The sequence below is a fragment of the Aulonocara sp. 'chitande type north' Nkhata Bay genome, linkage group LG14 (assembly GCF_057382095.1).
Source record: "Aulonocara sp. 'chitande type north' Nkhata Bay isolate Kocher_YH1m ecotype deep benthic linkage group LG14, A_spYH_male_GT1.1, whole genome shotgun sequence".
Classification (NCBI taxonomy): domain Eukaryota; kingdom Metazoa; phylum Chordata; class Actinopteri; order Cichliformes; family Cichlidae; genus Aulonocara; species Aulonocara sp. 'chitande type north' Nkhata Bay.
In genome coordinates this window covers 22,757,383-22,775,860 of record NC_141357.1, presented here as the reverse complement: position 1 = coordinate 22,775,860, position 18,478 = coordinate 22,757,383, and the positions used below count along the sequence as shown (strand labels likewise).

Below are 18,478 nucleotides of genomic sequence, written 5' to 3'. Positions count from 1 at the left end.
ACTTGTTATTCAAGCATTTCCTGATGGTTTAATCACAAATATTCAAGATTAAATCTTTAAGACCTAATGTAATGTATTTCATCACTCCTGAACTTCAGTGGGGTGCCCAAACTGACTCAAAAGAGCCAACAGAGAAAGATGCCGAGACAGACACACTCTGAATCCCCCGTGGCCTGGTATTATGGATGAATGTTAAGTAGCTAGCAGCCCCAGACAGGCTCAACTACGTCTGAGAGCCCTAGCTAGGCTTCCAGCTATCTTCATTCAGTTAATGCCTCCACACACAGTAAAGCAGTGTGTTCTCCCAGCCTTTTGTTGGCTTACATCTCAGCATCCTATTGCTGAAAGGAAAAAAAGAGGGCTAATTTAATTAGCTGGGAGGATCCAGAAGATGGAAGAGGCTCGCAGTGCCAATGGCTCAGCTCCAGTAAGAGCACGCACACACGATAACAACCCCCATCCTGTGTTTGCCAACCACTACACTACAATATCCAGCAGTGATTCTTTTCGAACAGTGAGATCCAGGAGTTTCACCTCCCCCCTTCTTCCTTTTCTTCCCTCCTTCACCTCCTCCCCTCTTGAAGCTGATCCCTGAGTGTGTGCACGCATACTGAACACATTTTAGTATTTCTGCCTGACTTAGTCTGATTTCACGTGCGTGCGTGTGCGAATGTGTCTGTGGGGCTGCATTTATGATTGTGTGAATGATTACATGAATTATGTATCATTGTGTGGTGGCAACATGTACACTGAGTTAATAAGCAGTTTCCATATGTGTAGCGTTACAATAAATGCATTTGAATGGCACCTGCTCCATCTCTTTGCTGGAGAAAGCACTCACCTGGCTATGTGGCGTTTTCCAAGGAATCTAAAATGCTGAAGACAGAGCCTAAGGAAACACAATTCAAAAGTTTTCTCAGATAAGAAGACAGATAAGATGGAGTGCATGTGATCACACTGAGGTGAACCAGAACAGTCTAGATGCTGAGACAAACAGGAAACACGGAAAGTTAATTTACTGCACTCGTTGGTGGACAGGAGCTCTCACTGGAATTATAGTCTGTTTTTCTTCTCTCTACCTCTCTCTTATAGTGTCAGTATTTTCATACTGGCCACGTTCCCTTTTCTACTCTTCTTGTTCACTTGCCCTCAACCCCGTCTGTCTCTCTACAGTTTTTTTTCTCTCTCTCTCTCTCTCTCTCTCTCTCTGTGAACAGTGAGTATCTCTAATCAGTGTAGCAATGCCTGCAGTCTTCAGCAAAAACAAGAAGAGCTCTTACTCCAGAATGTTGAAGAAGTCCGAGATCTCCTGGTGAATGGCGCGGTGCCAGTAGGACACCAGCACATCTGGAAATAGACAATGAAAGACATAATATAAAAAATCTTTTCACAGACTGAAAAAAGTATGGCTATCTGAAGCTCACAGTATTAAAATCCCTCAGCAACAGAACAAAAAGCAACTTTTGTGTCAATTTTTGTATACATTCACTGCTAAGTATAGCAGTAAATGTAATAAATTTCCTGTGGACTGCATGAATTCTTTAAGTGATTTTTATTAATCCTTTATTTATCCAGGTAAAAATCTCATTGAGATTAAAAATCTCATTTCCAAGAGAGACCTGGCATCATGGCAACAAAAGTCACATACCACATAGGTATATAACATTTAGCGATAGATCTTACCTTCAGATATGGTTTTCATGATCTGCAAAAAGCACATGAGGAGGCTGCGGGTCTCTGCCTGGTCCAGCTTGTCACATCGAGAACCGTAGCCTATCAGGGACTGGGGCCGGGCAAACTAAGGACCAACATCAGACAGAAATGCAGTCAGTGATAAACTGTTGCTAACAGGAGTTAAAAGTTGGATATAATGGGCGTGTTATTAGCTGGTCCAGTATTTTTAAATAAAATTTTACTACTTTTAAAAATGCAGAAACAAGATATTATATGGGTGATTTTGGGTTGCTGGAGGTGCTGATTGCTGAAATATATTTTACGCATTATTTACAAAGTATAATGCTGCGGTCTTACAATGTACATATGAAGACTACCAATGAAACTTATAATAAATAAATGACTACATTTTCTATACAGATGTTTGCTCTTTTTCATGTGAACTGTCTCACCTTCTCACATCCATCCATTTTCTCGCTGTTCCTGTCACTGTTGCTCGGGTTGGAGTCCACGCTGATCAGAGAGCCTCGAGAGTCAGCCTGGTTAGCCGTAGCAACTGCCAAGGAGGAGAAGGCTGGCGCAGGAAGAACAAGTGTAGGCATCAATGTCCTGACTTACTTTATATTAGATAGATTCACTGGAAATAGACACACACATATAACAGTGCTACCTGTAATGGAATTGAGTACTTCTTTGGAAAATGAGGCATCTACAGAGTTGGCATGGCGAGTAACCCCTCCAGCTGCCACTGCTCCCACACTGAGGTCATCTCGAGAGCCCTGTTGCAGGTGCAAAAAAGACAGCACAAAGAGAAAATAGATTTACCTTAAAATATAATACATGATTCTGAACATTTAGGAGCCAATCAATACAGTGTTTTTTAATAATTTCATCATTTGTCTTGACTCTTACTTGGTCACTAGCAGTAAAGTAGATGGGGAAAAGGTCCCTGAGGAAGAATCTTGGCATGTTGTCCAGGATGAGGCCATAAAGCGGCAGGTAGAGAGATGCAATTCTTGCCTGCTTTTCCTGGAAAAGAAAGTATCAGTCAGAATTGGTCTAATTAAATCAGTACTTTTTTTTATATAAATCATCTCATTATTTGACTCAGAAACCTTTTTTAGGCCAAATACATGCAATTCAAACTTAAGGTTATGTGTTTAACCCCGGCTCTGAGTAGGATGAGTGAGTGAAAAATAAAAGGTGAAAAATTTCATAACAAATTACATGACTGAGTAGCTCTTTTTTTATACCCGATAATCAGTATAAAAAGAAGCATCCAGAAAGGCAGAGTCTTTTTTAGATGTGAGGATTATAAAGTGTTGTTAAATTAAGAAAGATGTAACACAGTGATGACTTTTTTGAAACGTGTTGCTGACATCAGATTAATTACAGTTAATTGCAATTTTAAACTTTAAAAATTACAGATGAAATTATTTCCTAATCATTATATTCATTTTATTTACACTTTGCTTTATTTCGACATTGTTTTTCTTAAATGTAATGTACTTCCTAATCCCTGTATAAAAGCACTGCAGACTGCACTCATGAATTAGAATAAAGCAGCCATGGAAATTCACTGACCTCAGCAAAATGTTAAATAAAATTTCACCTGCATTGTGTTGCATGAGTGGTTTTTATTAATGTAGCCATTTTATTTCTTGATTGCACACATTTGGTTTTCATTCAGGCTTCGGCCTGACTACAGCCCACTGCTCTTGTGTTGTGGTTGGCAGTATTTGGCAACGTTTAACTGAGGGCAGATTGCTAACTTTGATCTGATCTAGACCCTTCCCAGCATCCATTAAGACATCTTCATGGCTGCTTGCAGCTGCTTTGAAGAATCACATGTCAGTGTGTATGTGTTTGCATGAGTCACTGTGGAAGAATTTCTACTGTTTGCTCATGACTCATTTTTCATGGCTTCGGTTTCTTTTCCCATGTTAACATCTGTTCTGTCTACCTTGGTGGCATAGCGTGCATCCAGAGAGTGTTTGGCCATTAGGGTTTTCAGGGTGGCCAAGGCTAGGTGTCTCAGGTCTTGCTCGTCCTGGAGAGCCAGCCCCAGTTCTCTCAGCAACAAGCCAGTCAGGAAGTGTTTCCTGCAGAACTCTCCAGTCAGGTTGTACTCAGGCACTGATGCTGAGGAGAGACGCCACAAAGAGAGCCACATTTTAAATGGAAATTAACTGAACTGCACAGGATTCAAACAAAGCTTACACACATATTTGCTGTAGTTCACTGATCAGCAAATATTGCGACATGCTGAATGTTTTTATGGATTTCATCATCATCATGATATTCATCCCACTTCAGGATACACAGTGTAGCACATACAATGTAACAAAAGGAATGAGTGAACATATTTACCATGAGTACTTTGTGTTTCTGGGAATGCATGGTCTGACATGGACACATAAAGTGAGAAAAAAAAATGACAGAAAGAGAAAGCGAGAAAGACTGAGTGTTAATAAACAAATGAGAGCTACTCGATGCGTGATCGTTACCACATTGAAAAGACACTCAGTGCCCTACAAGCGTATAACCTGGGGTGCGACCTTACCTGTGATGCGAGCGGAAGGTAAGGGCAGGCTGAGAGGAATGTAGTGTTCATGGTTACACACTTCTCTCAGGAATTCAAATTTGAGTTCACACAAGACCTGTAAAACACACAAAAACAACATTAACATATTGTGTAGCTACACATAAAAGAAGGAACGTCTGTATGATTCATTTCTACTTTCCTGGTATCAGTTTCATTGAGATTTTTTTTGTTACCTTGCTGTCGGCAGCAGTGATCATGTTAATGTAGTTGCTGATTAGTTTGAATGTAAAGCCTCTGTCCATCAGGGTAAAGCAGCGCTGCAAAGACACAAAGACTGGAGTCAAACTGGCGATCAGACTAAGCATCACTTAATAAAACAGAAAGAGACACATCATTTAGCATAGATGGAGGAATCAATGGATAACAAATTGTATCTGCAGACTGTTTACACAGTTTGTATTGATCCCACTAAGAGCAAAATGCTGTAAGCCTAATAGCGCAGTGATACAGTATATGTTTTCTTCACATGGGCTCAAACTTGAAGGAGTCCAAAGCACCAACAACCTGTTTGTTATTTTGGGGTTTTTTTGACAAGGTTTCCCTTTAAGATTATACTTTGAATTAACAAGATAACTTCTAAAAATTCTCTCACCTTCACAAAAGCTGCCACGGCTAAGTTAGCACTGCGTGTTTCTTCTGGCATCTCTTTGTTCTTCCAGAAAATGTGTTCAGACACTGTCTCCACCAGGTTCTCCACACGGCTCTGGTAAGATGAGGGGAATCGCTGGGGCCTGGGAAGCTTTAGGAACAAAGATTAAGCAAGACATGGTCATGCAGCATGTACTGGGAAGATGGGAAGTGCAAAGAAAACTTGCAGGTGTGGTCAGTAATTGACGAGATTAGAAGAGGTAGAAGTGGATTTTAATACTTTACCTTTAACTTGTCATAGTCAACCAAATGTTGGGCCATGGACTTGACGATAAGTTCAAAGAAGAACCAGGAGAACTGCAACCAGAAGAGGCTAAAGTAGGTCAATCCTGTTCATGTATTTAGTGAGTAATTAAGAGTGAGTAGGAGGATGGAAGCAAACCTTCAGCACATTCTTGACAGCTGCTTGCTCATTGCTCTTCAGGTCAAAAGTCATTCCCTTAGCCAGCTCTTCATGAACTGTCCTAAACCCATGGTCCTCTGACTTGAACACATACTACAGAGAGAGAAAGAGAGACGGAGAGTAGGAAAAAAACGAGTCATACGTGCACATGTAGCAATTTATTTGTTTTAAATGATTTGAGGGTATTTTTTGATACCAACTGGGAAGTGAAAGTATTCAGTGAGTTGAGAAGTAGATACAACAGTTTCAACAATTATAACTTTATTTTAATTATTGTTTAATTGGAGATGATGTATCTGAATTTCAGGAGCGGGACCACGCCTCCAAACACGCTCCTTCCAGTTATCATCTATATAGATTCCCCCAGTTCTGCAAGCTGCTCATTCTCGTTCACGTGCCCCACCCTCCCTCCTTGTTCTCAGTTCTATAACTTCTTCACTCCTATTTAGTACACGGGGATCTGCCAGGCCCGGGAGCCGCCGCCAGTCCTCTTCGAGTCCTTCCCCAAACCACAGCTCAATTCATGTCCAAGCATTCACCTTTACCTACTAAAATGCTGTCAAACCGAAAATGAGGACGTGGGTCCAGCTAGTGAATTATGAACTCTTTTTTTTTTTTTTCAGAATAAATACAATACAGTACAGCAAACCAAATAATTTCTTATTTTGAACAATCTGGTGAACACAACGACATTTAATGGCATGCTGTAGATAACTATGCTGCAGCTCTTTCTCTGTGTTTTGTTGTTTTGGATATAAAAAAGTTTTGATTAACTAAGATCATTTTCAGCTATTCAGTTATTAGTAACATGTGTTTGGGGGTTTTTTTCAATGAAAAAAAATATACGACTAATTAAAAAAAAAAACACTGAAAGATTCCCTATGCAATTTCCTAAAGTCAGCAAAAAAACAAAGAAATTATTCTCATAATTTTCTGTTTTCCGATTTTTATGGACTAATCAATTAAGTGTTACTAATATGCACAGTTCTATAGAAGCATTTGTAAAAAATATGCTTTCATACAATAATATATGAAATTATAGCAAATAAAATATTTCAATCCCGTATATTTAAAAAAAAAAACTACAACATAATTTGCATTTGTTCAAATGACACTACTGAATCTCAATGCAATTCACACTTAGTAGTTAAAGAATGAATACAAGCTAACACTCAGCACTTTAAATTGGGCACCAGTACTGCCGGACATCGTGCCAATCTGTTACTATAACAACCCTGTTGCCACTGACTCTGCTTGTCCTCTCTCTTTGCCTCCCTTCATTTCTCACTGCCACTTCACGCTCTGCAGTCTTCCTTCACTGTAGCCAACATGAAACAGGTCTTGTGCTTTCTCCTGCTCTCTTCTCTAATCCTCTCACTGATTTCCCCCCTAAACAAACATGCCTTGTGTTTTTGATTGAGCAGGCTGAATGTCCTAGTTTGCCTCCTGCTCAATCCCTCTCTCTTCTTCTCCTTTCCCTTTTTTCTGTGTTGATGTTTGCACAGCGTTCTGGGCGTGTGGCCCTAGCCACACTGTTGCTGGCCCAAATGCACCCAAACACACACACACACACACACAGCTCCCTTTTCTGTTTTGTTTTTCTTCACAAATTAAATAGGACAGAGCAGGGTTTCCATTCCTTTGTGGAAAATATCAGACTTCTAAATTATTATATGATATTTCTGAGCATGTGCATGCAAACACACTGTATTCACCACACACACCAGCTTCTTTTATACCTTGATGTAGGAGTGCAGGCTAGAATCCAGGTTTTCTTCATGGCACTTTGCAACAATGTGGACCAGTACTCTGTAGACACAGACCAACAACAATGATTTTATTCAATTTCTTTCATTGTTAAATAATATCAAGAATTGCTGTATTTCTCTCTTTGTTTCACTGGATGAACTTATTGTGTGAGTCTGGATTAATTATAGAACAAAGTAGCAATTCAATGACATCAACAATAAAAGGGAAGACACTGACTCAAACAGAAATATAAATCACTACACTCTTTTTCTCACTCTGCTTTCATCACCTGGATAAACCCAGGACTCTATTATCAATGCATTAAGGACCTCTGTAGTACCACTGCCTACCTGGTGGTGGCAGTAGTGACCTCATCATTGTCATTCTGAGTCAGAACCTTGAACAGCTGGTTGAAGAGGACTGGCAGAAATCGGACTATCACTGGGATTCTCTCCATGCTGAGGAGACCCTGGAGAAGGATGGGAAAGAAGCGAGCGAGGAGGAGTGGGTGGACAAGATTGAAGCGTGAAAAAGGGGTAAAGAAGAAACCGTGAAGGGGCTGGTAAAAGTCTGACGTGGTGACACAGTGTTGAACTCATTAGGATGTGTAGCAGTGTTTGGTAGTTAAGGCTCTGGCTTTTGTCTCATTCGCAAGTACTGAGATTTGAGGAGATACAGCGGCTTTACTCTGACCTTCAGGCAGTTGAGGAAGTTGGAGGTAGGAGGTATAGAGAGGTCCAGCTCTCTCTTCTGGCACTGCTGGAAGAATCGGTTCAGGTGGGGGTCCTGACACAGAGAGAGGAATTCTTGAAAAAATGAGCAGCTAACATCTGCGGTATTACTTAGTGGACTCTTTCCTTTTTAAACGACAGTTAATGCTGAAATATGAACTTCAGCACCTCACAACTATGTTGTTGAGTGATTCAGCCCTGGTTTTATTTTAGACACCTGAAATGGATTTTACAACGTTAAAGCGTAAAAGATAAAAGGTTTTGGGCTGTAATTGTTCTTTTTTTAAACATATTTTTACATATATGACTGTATATTTACCCTGTCTTATAAGGGACTTTAAAGCCAGTTTATTGTAGTGTAAGAAAAAAGTCAGGCATAGATGAGATTTAGTCAATTAAGAAGCTGCTGTGCAGGGTTTCAAACATCCCATGATAGCAAACTGCACAGAAACTGTTCATTTCCTTTTTTTATGTGCCACGCTACATTACCACATTACCCTTTGATGCTGATTGTGCATTTGGGGCTCGTGTTTGCAGAAGTTTGGAAGGTGCATTTGTTTTAGGGATATTTAATTGCTATTTTCATGTTCATTGCCATTTAAAGGAGATAACTCAGAGAGGACGCTTGACTTTGACAAGTCACTTTAGCATTTTCAATCATTTCACAATAGCACTGTGGTTGGAACAACAGAAAGAAATCCTTCCAACCATCTATTTTGTTTTTGTTTTGTTTTTTATTTCAATCACAATACACACTGAATACATGTACATTCAGTGTTATGTGGGACTATAACCCACCCCAAAACATGCCGATCAAAGAGTGGGCATACAGAAGTTCTCACCAGGTCGTCGCAGTTTCAAAGCCAGAAAAAAGGAGGGAAAACCACAGAATCCCAAATGATGGTCGTACCTGAGTGTATACTGTGGAGATAACGTTGGTGGATACTTTAAAAATAGGCTTTCCTCCATCAACCCATTTCATATCTGCTCCATTCTGTCAAAAGGGAAGAGAAGAGTTTGTGTGTGAGGACTAAAAATATCACACTAATCTATCACACGGTGTAATGTTTAATACGCTTCCCTTTAAAAATTAATGCTACTATTAATCAGCAAGGTTTGCAATATTTACACACTCCTTTCGCCTGTCTCTTACCCTCCTATTTTTGCCCTCAGTCTCACCTTGGTGTTGCTGGCTTCCTTGATGGCCAGATATCCAGGAGGCAGGTTGCAGGAGATGGGGATGTTGAACTCCTGAGATGACACGCGGCCTTCTTTGAGCAGAGGCAGCCAAGAATATCCCACTAAACAAACCAAATAAACAAAAGAAATACTGAATAAAAGGCAAAAAATAACAACTACAACTACTACAGGCTGGAAAACTACCAATATCTCACCTGGGGTCTCCAGAGTCTCTTTCCTCTTTGAATTTGTCTTAGCATTAATGTCACATGTGACATGGTAAAAGGAGAAGAGAAGATGGTGCTTTTCATGGAGGTGAGTAGGAAGCTCAATCTTCACCTGAAGACAGAACAGCATTTAATGATTTATGTGCTTTAGAAAGACCTTTAAACGCGTTCTTTCTAAAGGTTGATAAAGCTGATCCACTTCTAGATTCTAATTATCTTTATGTGATGAATGGAGAAACAAATATGGTCTTCACCTCATCATAGAAGTCGGGGCTCTGAGAGTGATGTAGGACGGTGGAGCAGGCTGTTGTGGTAAAGACTGGTCCTCCTGGTTTGCCATAGATGCACTGTAAAAACAGCAGTTTTCCATGATTAAAAGGACTTGAATGGAGAAAGGACGAGTCGTGTAAAGTATGCCAGAAGGCGTAGCTTTCTACCTTTAAGGGTTTTTCAACCTCTTCATCTGAGCTGCGGAACTCCACGTAGACCGAAAGGTTACGAGCCTTGAACAAGAGGACCATTGTGATGTTAATGACTAAATACGTTCAAAAGGATTGCACCGTAGCAAAACACGAAGCATATAAAAACAAAACGAAAAACTTTATTTCAGTGTCGTGGTAAATGATACTAAGGGGCATACCTTAGCAAAGCTCTTCTGACTGTCATACTTGAGATGCTTAGGGTAGACGTAGATGTGGTTTTTGTAGACGCGATGTGGCTGAATGAACTTGGTGGTGTCCTGTGCAAACTCCTCCACCTCCACTGTGGGTTGGTGTTTAGTCAGGTCTTCAAAGGGCTTCACTGGTATATAGGAGGATGTCACACAGTCTGATGGAAAAAGATGCATGTCAAACGTAGAAATGAGAAAGGGATGAGGAAAAGAAAGCAGAATGGGAACATGAACAGCAGACGTACTAGGATGCTCCATTGGAACATAGTCTAACGCGATATCCAGCGTCCCAGGAATAGTCTGTAGTTTGCTTGTCTTCTCAGCCCTGTAAAGATAAAACTTTGTGTAAAATGTGGATCCAATCTTGGAAAACTATTTGCAGACTACTTTGCTAAAGCCTGCAGGCTATCTTACCTCTTGTACTCAGACACCAGCTTTATCAGGTCATCTGTGGAAATCTTGTTGCTCTCCTGTTTGAAAAGAGGTGAGAAACGAGACTCTCGGTCCAATGCTCCATGGTTGTCCTTAAACACTGACCTTTAACGGGAAGAAAGAGATGTAAATTACCAATGGATGAGGAAAAGATTTTAGGGGAAGTTCAAAAATATTATGAATACCGGCACTAACCTGACAGACCAGGCAAATGGCATTCTGTACTTTCCCAGTTTACTACAAAACTGTTTGTTGGACTTCAAAATCTTCTGAACAGTCTGTTCAAGACACAAAAGCAGAACCATGTAGAGAGGGAAATGTTAACAAGGTCCTGCTGACATTCCTGAACACTATACCTAAATTCTAGCTGACCCTGACAGAGTGACAGACTAAATCAGAGGTTATTTAATACAGTAACTCTGGCAGCTGCTTGGATGTCTGCTGATTCACTTAGCCACTTAAACAAGGATCGCATGGACCCCTGGCCTTGGGGAAAGCCAGGAAATGTCTAGGATTAATGATGGAAAAACATCATTCCTGAACTATCTAGCTTGACTGGCATTCAGTGATGAAGATAACTCGTCTTACAGAAAAAAAACAATTTTGCAAATGTCAATCTAAACTCTTTTACTAGATTAAGGCATTTTCCTTACAATAACAGCATGTCTCATGGCCCATTTTCCCAGTCTGCATTTAGATATAAGACACTATAAAAGCTTTAGCTCTCTGTTATTGATCAGAGGTTGATATAAATGCGGTATGAAGTCATATAAATACTGATTCAAACAGTTAGAATGAACAGAAAGGCAAAAGTTTGTTTCTGACCTTGCTGGAGTCTGTATTCTTTGTATAAGCTTCAGTTCCACAAGCAATATTTCCCATGAGCACTTTCTCCACTCTTGCGACCATCACTATGTCTGTGTGGGGGTTGGTCACTGAGAAAATGGCCTGCAGGGACACCAATGAAGAAGCATATTACAGCCTATGTACATATTAAATACAGAATAAGTAATGGAGAAAAAAAGCATTATTTTCCCCTTTTCGTGTTATATCTATAAAACCTAACTTGGAGTAATGTCCTCGTACCTGTTTGGGAAAGCAAAGCCAGTGCTCCAGGTCCAGGCTGAGGTAACAGTCACCAGGCTTCCTCTCAGCAGGAGAACACAAGCCATTTTCCTGACCTCCAACCTCCGTACCCGGAGCCCCCGTCCCGTTACTTAGGCCTCCGAGCATCTGACGCACTGCCTCGTGGTTGAGGTCTACGTGGAAGTCTGCAGATACCTTCCTCCCTTCTCGTATATCCAGTAGAGCCAGCGAAACGAAGAAGGGTTCAATCTAGTGGTGCAGATTCAGCACAGTTATTGCCTGCACATTTATTCAAAAAGCAAATTTGACAAAGCTTCACTCAGCATAATATGTCTTTTAAATGCCTTTGGAAAAAAACACTAACGTATGTCGATATGTTTTATCCTGTTTAAAAGAAAACTGCTTATTAAACAGTAACACAATAAAGCAAAATGAGTGTCTTATGCTCACATTAGTGACCGGTCCCGTTTCACTCTCGTTGACGCAGCCTTGTAGCATGAGGTTGAAAGATCGGCAAGTTGCCATAAATCTCCTGCCAAGCTTCTCCTCAAAAGGACGCACTGGTGTGCTTTCAGTGGATGAATGTTCACTTCGTGGGCTTCTCAGAGCCTGTGGTTAGTGAAACACAATTTACTCGGAGGCCAGCTTCATTTTATTCAACTACAAAGTGCAGCAATGCATAAAGTAAAAAGTAGTCTACAGTGGTTATAATGTACTCATTTGTACTTACAGGAGTGTCTGGATCGAGCGAGAAAAGATTCAACCTCTCTTCTCTTCTGGCGGAACGAATTCCTTCATCTGTCTCCGAGATATACTGCGACAGGAAAGATGGCAGGAAGTCAGAAAGAGGCAGTCAGAGAGCAGTTCATTGCAAATAATAGCTACACTAATGTAATTTATGATATCTGTAAATAGAGTGCTTTTTTCCACTTTTGCTTTGATTTGAGTGTTTCTAGCATATTCTGGTCGCCTGAATTTATAGACTGCAGTTTTCTTGAAAACAGATACAATTACATTGTTTCTTTTCAGCCTGATAAAAATCACAACAAATTTTCTTCCTCATAAAACCAGCATGCTTGCACTGACAAGTTTGTTTTCTGCTCTTCTCCTAAAGTCTCAGTATGTTTTTCAGTGTATTATAATCACCAGGTGATGATCCATGCACATAGAATATGGAGCTGTTCATGAAAACACGCCACCACCGGTACTGAGACACTTGGATGTATACTGTGCATGCATGTACTGTTAAATATGATAATACTATGTGTTGGTAGTCGTAGCTGAGTTATAACACTGACTAAAACATGTGAGCCTTTGGTGTAGCTAACCTTTGCTAGCTCTGGATTGATGCCGTTCTCTGTGGTTTCTTCATTTTCCTGCAAACAGGAGTCACTTAACGACAGGTCAAACACATCTGCAGAGAAAACAAACACAATCAGGACACCTGAGAGCGACTTTTATTTATGACTGATGGCTGACATCATTTAGTGGTTAGGAAAGTTTATCTAAGCAGGGAATTTTATGTTACAGATCATATAACATTTTCTTAAATAGCAACTCACTGGTCTAAATACACACCAACCAGAGTCAGCAGGCATATACATCTCAGAATAAAATATGACTCAATTTGTGGTATTCATGGATAATAAGGCAGGCAGGCTTCTGGAGAAATATACCCTTCAAACTGCCTGAAGCAATTTCTCCTAAAAGCCAGGCTGAACAAAAGGGCTCATTAATGTTAGGTTAACACACACCCACAGCCTGATTTAGAGGCAGGCTAACAGACCACAGAGCCATGACGGCTCTGGGCATTACATCATACCTTCACTTTTCACTGGACCAATTTTTAATACCCTATCAGTGTTTTGTGTTACGTTACAGGCTGTGGATCCATGCTCTGCCTCTCACACAACTGGCACAGAAGGATTGTTAATCACCACATCTGATGCACTGAACCAAGGTGGAGTCACTTTTGGGTATCAGATTAATTTCCTGAAAGTGATGGACTCAGTAGAAATTCCCCATTAAGGTCATGGCAAGATGACGGACATTATTTAGTCAGACAGAGAGAAAAAGGTTACACTTTCTGCTGACATCGACTATAAAATTGTGCCCATAATTTATCCAGATGCTGGAATTATGCAAAAAAAAAAAAAGCTTAATTCTTTTACATGAACTCTTTCTCACCCTGCCGGTGTTCGTTGAGTTCCAAGCTCTTGCGGTCTTGAGCTGGTGCTTCAGGAGGACTGATCTGTAGGATACGGGTCAACGTGCTAATCCACTCCTCCATGTCCTGCTCGCTCTCTGCGGCCAGCACAAAGTACGTAACCTCGTTCATCTTCAGCTCAAAGGCATGTTTCCTTAGGCGGTTATTCTTTAGGGAAAGAATGAAAGGCAAGGAAAATCTGGTCAGGTTTAGTTCTCGGAAAATGCTATACGTTTTTGCATCTACACATGTAGTTTTTGAATGTAGGCCATTTTACTGTGTGTGACCATTCCTAGAGGCACATTTTTCAGTAGTGAGCAGAGGGTAATGTCAGTAGGGCTTTTCATTCTGCTTTATCCTAATAGGTTTTTTTTTTTATTAATAGGTGTTCGAGCACAGGGCTTTTTAAATTAAAGCTTAGATCACACAACTATAATATAAGCAGTAACCTGCAGACTGAAAATTGATGGTCAAATGTAGAAGCCCTAAAACTCCATCTCTTGGACTAACTTGATGCTGGTTCCAAAAGCAAGTCAGTCCACAGAGAGATTAGTTAAAAATGTTAAAATACCTGGTTTTACAGCAGCTATAAACATGTTTACAGGCTATAAAAACTGTATTGTTTTTAATTCACCTTTTTCGATTGTTTTGAGGCCTGAAGCTGTGAAAGCTAAGGGCGTGATTGCTTAGGGCCCGCCATCATTTCATGTCATTTTTTAAACCTGGATTGCTTTGGCAACTGCACTAACAGCCACTGGATACATACATGAAAATATGAAATCGTTTGTAATCATAAACTGAGTTGAACCCACAATACAAGCGTTGCAGGTCCTGTCTGTAGATCATCTTTGGACTGCAGCATGCGTTTTGTTATTGCATGTCTGCACAGGTAACCTTGCTCTGGTGCTCGCAATTTATATACAACAAAGTTTGAAATATATAATTAATTATATATTAAAATAATTATTTCATCATTATGAAATGCACAAGTTCTTAAAAAATGTAGTAGCATTATTTGCTAGCATGTCCACATTATGACTTTTAAGTCTAAAAACATATTCATAGTTTTCATAACAGAAATCATTAAAATAGATTATTTAGGTGTTTCATCCCTTAGAATTAACACCTCCTGAAGTGTGAGGAAGTCTGGCTCTAAGCTTCTGTCCTCGATGGAGGAGATCAAGTATCTCGGGATCTCGTTGAACGAGCAGTGATGAAAGAGAGGAGCAGACTGACAGACGGATTAGTGTACCATCTGTAGTAATGTGGATGTTGTACAGGTCTGTCATGGTGAAGAGGGAGCTGAGCGAAAACTGACGCCATCGATTTATCAATCCATATATTTTCCTACCCTCAAGTATATCCAGAAGCTTCAAGTAGTGACAAAAAACTGAGACTGTGGAGGCAAGCAACAGGAATAAGCTTTCTTCGAAGGCTGGCTGGGCTCAGCATTAGGAGCATGCTCATTCGGGAGGAGCTCAAAGTGAAACTGTTACTTTTCCTCCCACCAAGTGGAAGGAGGCGGCTTGAGAATATGGCCAGAGTGCCTCCTGGGTGTTTCCTACATGAGGTGTTTCAGGCATGTCTAAATGGGAGGAGACCCTGGAGCAGACCTAAGAAACGCTGGATAGATTAGATCTCTCAGCTGGCAGGAACATCTCTGATTGCCACCAGAAAAGCTCAGTAGAAAGAGGTGTGGGCTCAGACTGCTGCCCCTTTGATCCAGACCACAGCAGGTACACAGTAGAAAATAGATCAATAGATCAATAAATATTTTAATACAGTTTCTCTACATTTATACCTTCACCCATATTTGTTTCTGTTATTTTTACTGTTGTAGCAAAGGCAGTAATAGTGAGCAACCTGTGATCATGGCAGGTTGTGCCATGGTGCAGCTTTATGTCTGGAAATACCCCTAAATCAGTCTATAATCTAATAGAGAACATTTTAGAGTGCAGATGCTTTTTATCTATGTTCTTGCTGCCTTTTTTCTTTTGTGGTAAAGTGCATGTACATGTAGAATGCACTAAAGCCTACCTGTACCACACCCGTGCATGAGTCGAGGAAGATGCACCCTTTTGGTTCCTTTGAGATCTTTTCATCTTTGTAGAAATTCATGATGTAGGAGTTATCTGTTAACTGGGTGAGCTGGAAATACCTCCTCTTGAATGACTGTCAAGACAGAAATATGATTAAAATTCATTTCCTTAGCTGAAGTAAATGAATAAGAACTTTAACAATGGGATAATGTGGATATTTTCTTATCGTGTTGAAAAGTATGTCACCAATTAAAGTCCCAGTTTAATTTCTAACAGACTGTAACAGTTCAGAAAATAAAGTAAAACCATTTTGGGTGGAAAAAAAAGTGAAAAAAGACAGACAGAAATAAAATGCACGTGGGCATGAAAATAGATAACATCCGACACTTCCTCACCCGAACAGTGATGCTATTGTTGACTGTGCTGTTAAAGTTCCCTTTATACAGCCAGCCCGAACGAAACACACCAATCCCTCCGCCTCCCCCACCACCACCTCCACCGCCCCCTCCTCCTTTGGATGACGACAAAGAGGTGGTATCCTGCAAAAACACAACAATGACTGTGATCAGTCAAAGATGCATTAACTGTCCATTCGTTCCTCTGATAGAATGGAGCAGATGATTGATACAGGAAAGGAGAATTTCTAGACTCCTTGAATCCATCCAGTTATGCTCATAACAGCTTCCCACTGACCTGTAAATATAACTAATCTTGCAAAGTCCATTTTAACGGCTTTTAGGCTGCAATAAACTAATTTAAACATGAGCCTTGGGATGTAACCAGTATGTAATGGATTCACTCTCAAAAGCATTTCAGAGAAGAAGATCATCATTGCTGACCTCATCCTTGTCCACATCTTCATAGTCAATCTCAAAAGAGTGGGATGGCAGCTTCTCTGCTTTGTACAGTTTCCTAAAAGGAAACAGGGAAAGGTCAGGAAGATGGACAAAAAATATGGCTCTCTGGCAATGAAATATACCAACGAAAAGGGGAAATGACTTCTGGAATTAATTTAATGCGCTGCACTTGAGTTGTGCAAATGACTATGGGTGGCTGACTCAGTTCCATCGTTTTCTGTCAGGAGGTAACAATGGGCCGTCCCCTTACTCAGTCCCGCTCCACTGATTTTAAAGGATGGCCCATCTTTGTGTGCGAGCCACAGGGCGAAATGCCTTTGTGCGTGCGCCGTGAGCTGCAGACAGCGAGGCTGCAATCCGTGCTCTTGGAACCGCCCTCTACTAAAAGTCACAGAGTCGTAAAAGCTGTCCGACAATTTCTCGTGATGGACTATGTTTAGAAAAATGCTGGTAATTGTGGGCTGCCCACCGGAACAGGAATGCTAATACTGGCCAGCACAAATGAAGATCGGTCCAGCGGTGACAACCGCACACATACAGTAGCTGTATAACTGTACTCTGGCTCTCAGCCTGTAGTTCACTTCAACTTCAATCTTCAATCTGTGTGTGTACCGTTAATGTTTGGTTAAGTTGTTCGCTCAGTAAACAAACAACATAATAGTTATGTTTGCCACTTGTAAAATGACAGGACAAATGAACTTTGTGGAATGTTCTTTTTGCAACACTGTACTTGTGTTTAAGACACGTCTTGTTTGGCAGCTCATCCTGGATGTCAGTTCAGAGGTCATGTGAACTGAGTGAAAGAATATACAGTGGCAACCCATGGGATAGCATAGGGACATTCCTGTGGCTGAGAGCAGTAACAGCAGGGCCGCTCTGGGTAAGTCTCACTGGAACTGACAAAACTCAGTTTGACAGACTGACAGCCTGATTTAAATAAATTACTAACTGCTTGAATGGATGTGGCCGGATGATTGACGTTCAAAATAGCGACAAAGGGAAGTCTGAAAGTTTGTATTTCTTAAAGCTGAACGCCCTCACTCTTCAACACGAACTTTCACTTCACTTAACACTGGCCACCTTCTTGTGCTTCCTAATGACCTAATGGCCAACTACGGGTAATAAATTGTGGTTATCGCCAGTGTTAGCAGCTACTTATGGGTCTGCGTGTTCATGAGGAAAAAACTCAGCACATCATTAGTCAAGTCAAGCAAACCTGAAGACACATTTCTACTTGATATTATTGTAAAGCAATGCACAGAAAAATCTAACTGTTCAAAAGTAAAATTTTGCTGTATGGAGATTTAATAAGAGAATTTTAACAACAAAGTAGAAGACGTACATCCATCAAAGACATTTAGCACTTTTTTATGCTACTAGTATGGCAATGTGATGCCTTCACACTTCAATAGTTTTACAATAACATCCATTTAATATAACAAAATGTTCCGTTTTCAAATGTTAAACATTTTCTGAACAGAGCTAAAACATGAGAATAAAATGCACAAACACTGTTTGTCCACAGTGTTTTACCTTGGCAGCAGCCGGTAGTCTCCGGCGTAGTCGTCATACTTGAAATGGACCACATTTAGATCAGAGTTGTAATACTTGCAGGCCTAGAGGAAAGGATGAAGATTAGGTTTAAATATTACATTTCCTAAATGATGGCCTTTCAGGGAAACACAGACCTGGAGCAGCTGAAATATTTACAGACAATGAAGAAAGCCGTACAGCGCTACATGTCATTAGATTTAAATAATAAATGGAACTAAATCAAGACTCTTTCCCCGGGGATCTTGAATATAAAGATATCTTTACATGTCTAGTTCAATCAGTTTGGCTGAACTGGTACTCTCCCAGGGAGTGTACGGTGCAGTGAAAGTCACAGACAGAGCCTGAGGTACTTTCACATCCTGCCTGCAAGTCGAACACCGTGTAACTTTTCTCCTTACTCCCCTTTTTAAAAAAGACC

General features: G+C 40.5%; 1 protein-coding gene across 7 annotated transcripts in view; it reads right to left on the bottom strand.

The window, feature by feature from the left end:
* The window catches only part of dock10 (dedicator of cytokinesis 10), a 65,263-nt gene that overhangs the window by 11,115 nt on the left and 35,670 nt on the right, over positions 1-18,478 (bottom strand). For 5 of the 7 annotated variants that reach the window (XM_086261584.1, XM_086261582.1, XM_086261586.1 and 2 more), the window contains exons 4-38: positions 18,040-18,122; positions 16,489-16,561; positions 16,045-16,188; positions 15,648-15,782; positions 13,592-13,778; positions 12,733-12,818; positions 12,135-12,218; positions 11,855-12,013; positions 11,405-11,653; positions 11,144-11,266; positions 10,514-10,596; positions 10,301-10,423; positions 10,132-10,211; positions 9,857-10,044; positions 9,654-9,719; positions 9,471-9,563; positions 9,205-9,328; positions 8,990-9,111; positions 8,721-8,804; positions 7,773-7,865; positions 7,430-7,548; positions 7,070-7,139; positions 5,310-5,423; positions 5,153-5,224; positions 4,872-5,018; positions 4,453-4,536; positions 4,238-4,334; positions 4,045-4,077; positions 3,638-3,816; positions 2,587-2,703; positions 2,345-2,453; positions 2,127-2,248; positions 1,684-1,798; positions 1,281-1,347; positions 842-889 (exon numbers count right to left, since the gene is read on the bottom strand). In XM_086261584.1, the coding sequence (XP_086117710.1) occupies positions 842-889; positions 1,281-1,347; positions 1,684-1,798; positions 2,127-2,248; positions 2,345-2,453; positions 2,587-2,703; positions 3,638-3,816; positions 4,045-4,077; positions 4,238-4,334; positions 4,453-4,536; positions 4,872-5,018; positions 5,153-5,224; positions 5,310-5,423; positions 7,070-7,139; positions 7,430-7,548; positions 7,773-7,865; positions 8,721-8,804; positions 8,990-9,111; positions 9,205-9,328; positions 9,471-9,563; positions 9,654-9,719; positions 9,857-10,044; positions 10,132-10,211; positions 10,301-10,423; positions 10,514-10,596; positions 11,144-11,266; positions 11,405-11,653; positions 11,855-12,013; positions 12,135-12,218; positions 12,733-12,818; positions 13,592-13,778; positions 15,648-15,782; positions 16,045-16,188; positions 16,489-16,561; positions 18,040-18,122 (3,872 nt within the window). Of the gene's footprint in view, positions 1-841; positions 890-1,280; positions 1,348-1,683; positions 1,799-2,126; positions 2,249-2,344; positions 2,454-2,586; positions 2,704-3,637; positions 3,817-4,044; positions 4,078-4,237; positions 4,335-4,452; positions 4,537-4,871; positions 5,019-5,152; positions 5,225-5,309; positions 5,424-7,069; positions 7,140-7,429; positions 7,549-7,772; positions 7,866-8,720; positions 8,805-8,989; positions 9,329-9,470; positions 9,564-9,653; positions 9,720-9,856; positions 10,045-10,131; positions 10,212-10,300; positions 10,424-10,513; positions 10,597-11,143; positions 11,267-11,404; positions 11,654-11,854; positions 12,014-12,134; positions 12,219-12,732; positions 12,819-13,591; positions 13,779-15,647; positions 15,783-16,044; positions 16,189-16,488; positions 16,562-18,039; positions 18,123-18,478 lie in introns of all 7 variants that reach the window. The other 2 variants (XM_086261581.1, XM_086261583.1) reach the window with 2 other exon arrangements.